At 43.0% G+C, this 7,841-nt stretch overlaps 1 protein-coding gene across 1 annotated transcript; it reads right to left on the bottom strand.

The window, feature by feature from the left end:
• Nucleotides 1-356: 356 nt before the first annotated feature.
• Yod1 (YOD1 deubiquitinase) lies at nucleotides 357-6,953 on the bottom strand. The gene is given in 3 exon segments (XM_052200985.1): nucleotides 357-5,742; nucleotides 6,531-6,795; nucleotides 6,797-6,953. Coding segments are annotated over 3 exon segments (1,032 nt in total). The 5' UTR covers nucleotides 6,860-6,953; the 3' UTR covers nucleotides 357-5,038.
• Between the last annotated feature and the right edge of the window lie 888 nt (nucleotides 6,954-7,841).

Below are 7,841 nucleotides of genomic sequence, written 5' to 3'. Positions count from 1 at the left end.
TGTTAAACTGCTGACACTGAAACATTATCCAGGGTCAGAGAAGCCACCATCTTCAAACAGATCTAAACACATCTAGACCCTACTCTACTAAAACCAGGAACACCCAACCTTTCCAATTAAACAATCCATCAGCAAAGGTTATTGAATTAAACTTCAGGAAATTTAGATAGAACTTTAGTCAGTGAAGAGAAATTCTGAGTGCTTTCTGGCATCAGTAAGAAGAAACACTTAACTACCTGAAGGGCGTGAGAATCAGCTACACAAAGCCAGGCCGTGTGCTGCTGGTAATGTGTAACTTGAGTGTAGTATTCTTTACTGGCCCTTTGCCCTGATCCCAAAATATGCTCACACAACAATGTTTTCACTTCATTTATTCCTTTAAAACAAGTCACTTCATACATTTAGATATTGAAAAATCACATATCATAAATAAAATGAATGCATCTTAATAACAAAGGCAAAATCATGAGTTGTATAAAATGAAATTAGACATCTCCCAGAGAGCAGCAGTGCATCGACCTTGGAAACTTGCTGGCAAGCGGCAAGGGAACATTCTGAAAGCAACACTAAGAGCACATTTTCATATACCAAGAAAACAGCTCTTTCTGTTTGGCCCCCTTTTACACCTTTGACTTATGTTCTGAGCTCCGTATTTCAGGCTTTCCTGGTGATTTTCTTATTTAAGGAACTCTGCTTCTACTGTGTTAGCACAGCCACAACAAGACTATTTTTCATTCTTAACCTTTGGACAGCTATGTGTACTTATTAGGCATTCTTAAAGAAAACAAAGCATTTGGTACAAATGTATTTCCTGTGGCACCTTGAATGGCACGGAAAGTCAACAGGCAGCCCTTGTCCTTTAAGTAACTGTGGGTTACACTCAGCTAAGCATTCTACAGGCGTTCTGGAGACAAGCCACATCATCTTGGTACAAACTCTCAGCCTCCTTACCTAGAACTTAGCCAAGCCATACATTCACGGTACTTAAATTCCCACACACAGGTTCATGTGCTTCAAACCGAAAGTAAAAACGTACAGCATGCACGGTGCTGTATTCATGGCCTTACACACTGCCTTTCTAGTAGTACGCATCCTGTTCACTTTAAGACGCCATGGGAAGGCTAGCACGCTTCCTTAAATCAAATGAATTAAGACACACCCCATAATTCAGTAAACATAATACTTTGTTTTTCAAATACAAGAGTCAAAGCAAAATGTAAACAAAATGTTAAGCTAATTTTTGAAGAAAAAACAAAACCAAAAACAACAACCAAAAAACCAAACCTTTCCCACAACCAAGGCAGTCTTACATTCACTCAGTTGGCCACATTACAATAGGTATTAAGAAAACATCCTGGGGCAGGAAGGCTGATCAATAAGCACTTACCCTAGCAGCAAAAAGCCCTGGTTTGATGCTTAGCACTGTAACAAACTAGTTTATTCAAATAGTGTTCCTTCAGGTTTGCAATTACTGCTTGCATATCTTACTCAAAAATCAATTTCTCCAAAACAAGTTTGCTTAAAATGAACGAAAGGTTTAATGGATCTACTCTTTAACAATCACATTACAGAAGTAACATTCCTTATGTTAGGACACAGACCATGCTCCTAACAGAGAGAGAAATTGGACTGTATCATAAGATAAACAAATACTGACGGCAAGAGCTTATGAGAGCTGCTGGCTAGCAGCTTGGGATGGTATCGTCACTGCCCTCAAGATCTTCTAGAGAGCTATGTAAACTTTTATTCTCTAATTTTTAAAGTGCTGCAAATGATGTTTCAACACGTGAAAAATGTAACTTTTAATATATGTAAATTTAAGAAGGCCACCTGATTTGTTAATATATAACGTGTGTGTGTATTATAGTTGCTTAATTTCACATATATCCTACTGTAATTTTTCCACAAAGACAAAAAATTCAACTAGGGCAGCTTGAAGGGAGGAAACTAGACAGGCAAGTAGGTAAGGCAGGAGCAGTTAGGGGCATAGCTGGGAGGTGAAATAATATTGATTTGGGATTCTGATTTTTTTCTGGGACTTGAACTCTATATTAATAGAGTATTCAAATGACATTAATGTAAGTATTAGTTCCTAATATGGTTAGGTTGGCCAGTAACTACTTGATTGTGACCACTTCACATTCATGGAGAGCTTTAAGAAGTCAACCATGAATCACTAGCAAAAGATACGGTAGCATCCAGATGCCTTCATGTGGTGTCATATCACAAAATTCCCAGGGACATTAATTTGGACTACTGCTGTGACTAGAGCATCTTTATAAAAACACACTGAATCTTTAATCCAAAAAGGAGTGGGGGATACTGGGGAAGTGGAGGCAAAGCATAATTTTTATTCTACCACTAATGTAAATTGACTCACTTTAATTAAAAATAATTCTTGTAGGACAGGCAAAAACTGAACCGAAAGGGTTTCATTAGGACATAGTTTCTTTTAGCTTTGCTGCAACTAAGTTCACAGATTTTTCAAAATTCTAAAAGTTTCCTCACAATAATTTCAAGAGCTTAATAAATACAGGAAAAAATATAAGTTCTATGAGGCTTAACAGCTTGTATTAGGAATGAAGAGAAATTAATAATAACTTGCATATAATGCTTCACCTGGAATGTTTCACAACAAAAACACTACTCTAAAACCAGTTCTCATATCAGCAAATGATTAAAATGTCTTTTTGAAAGCCATTTCACTATCAAGTATCTACCTGGCAACCAGACAAACCAAGTAAAAGATAAAGCAGAATAAGAAACAATCCCCTAAATAAATACTAAACAAGACATACAAATAACACTTAGATTTGATTTTTAAGATACCAATGCTCATTCTATTTCTCTACATTTACTAAACAAAACCTCTGTACATTATACAGACTCAATTTTAAAGTGACAGGAATTTATTTTCAAAAAACAGAACAGGCCTGACACATTATAAATTATTCAATAAATACTTGTTGCATGAACAAACTTCTGGATCCAAAATATTAGAAATACTGACTTTGGATGCTCAAGTGGTAAAGGAAGGCAAGCTTTATAAATATGATGCATAACCCAGTGTTACATTTTTAATGTATAGCTTTAAATTAAGTATTGTATAGAGGAAACAAAATTTTAAACAATCTGAACCAGAGGACAGGTACAAAGAGACTCATGACAGTCATTCACGTGTCATGAACGCCAGTGCTCAGCATTCTAAGCTCACTAGTACTATTTTTAAGGCTCAGCTGAAAAAAGAAAAACATTTTCAATTTATATGACGATAACGCCATTGCCTGACTGGCTATGTGCACAAAGGGTATTCAAGAAAAGTCACCTGACCAGGTCTGGTGGTCCCTGCTTATAATGTCAACACTCAGAAGGCAGAGGCAGAAGGATCACTTCGAGTTGGAAGAGCCGGGTCTACATAGCAAACTCCAGGCCAGCAAGAAACACAGGGGGACCTTGTCTCAACCCAAGAGAGAATGTATGTCATTTGACGACTGACGCATACTTTGTGAATTGTTCAATTGTCCTTAAAGGAACTTTCTAAATTGTTCACTTTAACATTCCTTAATTTCACATGGTCACCATTACCATGTAAAAGGCTAAGGGTTGACTTTGATTTTAAAACATTTGTTAAGAAGAATCCTGGAAAGATGTAAGTGCTTTAAAGTACACCAATGGTTCTCTGAGTAATTTAATAAATGAGATCAAGATAACACTTCACAACAGTATGCCTCTATACATTGTATGACTGAGTATACAACTAATTATAACAGCATCCCTGATCTTTAGAGGAATTAAGAGGTAGAAAACTTTACCTGGAAGATTCTATAGTGAAGCTAAGTTTTGAGAGCAAGTGCGTTGAGGATCAATCCATCAAGCAAATGGCTACATACCTGACACTAGGCAGCAGTGTTCTGAGAGAGCTGTGTAAGGCAAGGATTTTAAAACTTGGTATATTTTCTAAGTGAAACAAACCAAATCAATTATTTAAAAACTGAAAGTCAAAGATCACAGATGAACAAAGTACTAACTTGCAGAAATGTGGAATATCCAAAAGATCATAGTGGAGCTATGAACACTGTTACCTATGGAAATGATTTTCAGGAAACCAAAGTATACCACTGACACTTTAGAGGAAGACTTGTTTGTAAGAAGTGCTTTGAGCTGAAGAGCTGAGGAAATTAAATCCTTCTAGAAAAATTTATATGTAAAAAAGCAAAAGAAATAAACACTCAAATTTTCAAGATACTTCTTGAATTTTAAACTAAATTAGCACTTAAAAAGGCATACCCTGCTTCATTTAAAAAAATTATCTAATGTGACAAACACCAAAAACATGAATTGCATTAAAGCACAAGGCCAACAGTCTTTCAAAGCTTCAGTAAGCTGCTTCAGGCACCTTTTCCCCTTATACATTCAGGTTTTATACACTAGAAATCTCAACAGGACCACATTAATTCCTGTTTTAGATAACATTCTCAAGGGATATACTTATCCCTGTAAAATTGCTTTTAATGTACTTGTAAGTAGTTAGATACACTTATAAAGTCTACCAAATTGCAATATAAAAAGTTTTGACAATTCTGAGTATCTTCATTTGATGAATCAATTCAGAATTTAGAAACTACTAGCTCATTCAAAGTTATTAAAAGGAAATCAACTACTGGAGACATTGTGGCTTATGTCCAGTGGCCCTCCACAAGCCTTTCCACGTTACCTAACATATGTTTTCTTCTAAGCTAAAGCCGCTGGGTGCTGCTTTATAATACAATCCAGTCTTCGGGTAAGCATCAGAAGTGGCCAAAACCACCTATTCCAACACCCCAGTCGAAAGAGGGCATGCCACCAGTGTAGACACACATCTGTAAACTTGCACACTGATTTTAATCTTAACAAGGAATTTCAGTGTCAGTCATACTAGTTTAAGATAAAAGGATGGTCCAAGCATTGTGTTCTATTCTGTGGGGTTATGAATAGCTTATTGGAAAACCCAGAGCCTTCTGGATCTGTGAGGTAGTAGGCTCCAACTCTTAGGAACAGATCACACCTCTCCAAAGTTGGTATGGCCTGTCTCCCTGGCATGGTCCCTGGCTTCCGCTTGCCCGATGAGGCCCTTCTGACACACCATGCATCTCAGGGTGAAGCGGTTTACATCCGTGAACTGTCTCTTTCTTCTAGCTTCATCAGCTAATTCCAGTGCTTGGACAAGTACAATATCATCATTCGAAGAGAAAATGGTCAGAGGAGGGGTGTCTGGATCAGGGAAGTTACGCTGAAGCGGGTCATAGTGAATGCCATCGTAGATAAGGAGAACCCTTTTGGTATACCCTGCATCTTCCCCAAAACGATCAATTCGGACTGTCTGTGTATCTACTACACATATTTCACATTGATAAAACTTAGACAGGATTGATATCTCAATCGCTCCTCCCCAAGTATCATCCCTTCTGATCCAGTCACAGTACTCCTCGTTCGTCTTTCCCAGGATCGCCTCGCTATACAAGTCTGGGTCACTTGCTACAATTTGTGCTATGAGGCGTCTCATCTCAGGGGCACAAGCTGGATTCAAGACTCCTCCTTCAACGACGTAGTACACACTGGTAAAGAGGCAAGAGTTGTCTGCTGGGACTGCGGTTCTGGTAAGCACAGGCAGAGATTCCCTGACATAACTAGGAGCACCATGTTTTGAAAACGCAGGTGAAGTTTTTGGTCTGGTTTGGTCTTCTTCAACGATCAGCATGTCACCTGTTAAAAATAAAACAAATGCAGAACTGCAGAGAAATTATAGATTGGGCGTTTATCAGCCAACTCAGTAAACTAGAAACCAAATGAGTTCAGAGCATAATGCGGGTTACCAAGGAGAGTGTGCAACTTTGTACACAAGAGGCCAGTAACTTTAAGGTTGTTTGTGTTTACTCCACTGTGTCTTCGGAAAGAGAAGAAAAAAACAGAACAAAATGCTTCACGTTGCATTTCAAGTTAAAAACCAAATCTTTCGGATGTTCTCCAGACTATGGAGGTCACCGGGGTGTTCTTGCACTTCGCATGACCATTGGACGGTCCGAGGGCCCTTGACACGAAATGGACAGCTTTTAATGGTCAACACTGACGTTCAAGTTCTAAAACTGGGAACGAATAACCGCTGTTGGGTAATTCTACGGTAAAAAACATTAACGTCCAAGTGTTCGCGAAACAAACTAAAAACGGAAAAAACTAAGACAAAAAAAAAAATCGGTATCTCAACTGCTGATCAGGATAGGCAAAAAGGTCATCCTGTCAGGGAAAAAAGGGTCCTGCTCTCCTTTGGTAGCAGAGAAAACCAATGACCTGGAAGCAGGCTTGGGGAACAGGGAACTTCAGGACTCCAGGCTGGTCTCTAATCACAGGTAAAATGACTGGACACCTGCCCCGGCTTTCCCGGGCTTCTGGTCCTCGAAGCCCCTAGCTGTCACATCGGCACTTTGCCTTCCTGGCTTCACTCTTCTCCCCTCAACGTCCTCCAAGCCGGCCCCGGCCCCGGCCGGTGCCCGTACCTGACTGGATGGGCAGGTCCCCAAGAATGATGTCCCGGTCGCTGAGATCCAGGCACTCCGGTGGGTAGCCGACGAGGATTCGCTGACTGCCCGGAGCGATGCCGGTGATAGCGGCGATCTGGCCCTGCAGCTCCCGTAAGCGGGTCCGGCTGGAAAGACCCTGCAAAAGGTGGGTGCCACCCTTGGCCTTGCAGCGGAGCCGCCACATAGCGTCGGCCGGCCGGCCTCCCGCGGGGCCAGCCTTGGTCCCAGCCTCAGCCTGGGGGGACGGCGCCGGAACAGCCAGCGGGGGGGACCCCAAAATGGCCGCCTTTGGTGCCTCCAAACATCGCGAGAAGTAGCCACCGGGGCCGCTTCTCGCGACACCTCGATGGGGACTCGGCCTCGGCCCTTCCAAACCCGCGCGGGCTCTTAAAGTGCTAAGGGCGGCCGCGGCTGGTGGCTAGGGGTTAGCCAGCTCTCCGAGCGCTGCGGCGGCGTGGCGAGCTTCGCGTTGGCGTCGGCGGCAGCATTTATGCTCCGGGGAGGAGGAGGGCGGGGAAGGAGTTTCCCGAGTCTCGCCGAGCAGAATGTCACCTTGCAGGGAGGTCGGGAATGATGCAAGCCGCCTCCCGAACGCCGGGCAGCGCCGACTCATCGTCGGGAAGGTAAACACGTGCCGCAGGAAGGTCGGCGGACCTGCCACACCGTCACACCGCTGACGAGCTTCGTGGTTGCACCGAACTGATTCACCGAGGCCGAGTCCCGTGAGACGACCTGGAAAGCGTCCAGACATCTGCCACCTCAGAAAGACTGCATGAGGTCAGCAGCCGTGCCCGGGGCGATCGCCTCACCCCGGTGATGGCGGTGCTCGGGAGGATCGACTCTCTGGTCATCCGGATTCCAGGTCGAGTCCTCGGATCCAGATCGGGAGACGCTTCTTCCTGGGAATGAAGTCCTCGCTGTGTCACCAGAAGACAGACGGGGAAGAGGGGACCTAACCGGATTGCTAGCCAGTTTCCATGTATGCCGAGAGCCCGCGGCTGCTTTGGACGTAGTAATAAAGCTGTGCAGTAAATGCCGGATGATGACAGTTGGTGGCGCGCTTTAACGTGGGGCTGTAAGACGCATACTTGGATTGTGTGCAAGATGCCTTGACCCCCAGGCAAAGAAGGAACGAGTCAAAGCAGTTCTAGGGTCCCCCCGCCCCCCACCCCATCATTTAGCAGCAAGTCCCCCTCCCCACTGTGGACCGCCAAGCACTGTCAGGCACCCATGGTGTGCTGGGGGCAGTAACTTTGAAAAGTCTTTCTGGGCTGTGTCAACCCCACT

The sequence above is a fragment of the Apodemus sylvaticus genome, chromosome 12 (genome assembly GCF_947179515.1).
Source record: "Apodemus sylvaticus chromosome 12, mApoSyl1.1, whole genome shotgun sequence".
Lineage (NCBI taxonomy): Eukaryota > Metazoa > Chordata > Mammalia > Rodentia > Muridae > Apodemus > Apodemus sylvaticus.
This window is presented reverse-complemented; position numbering and strand designations above follow the sequence as displayed.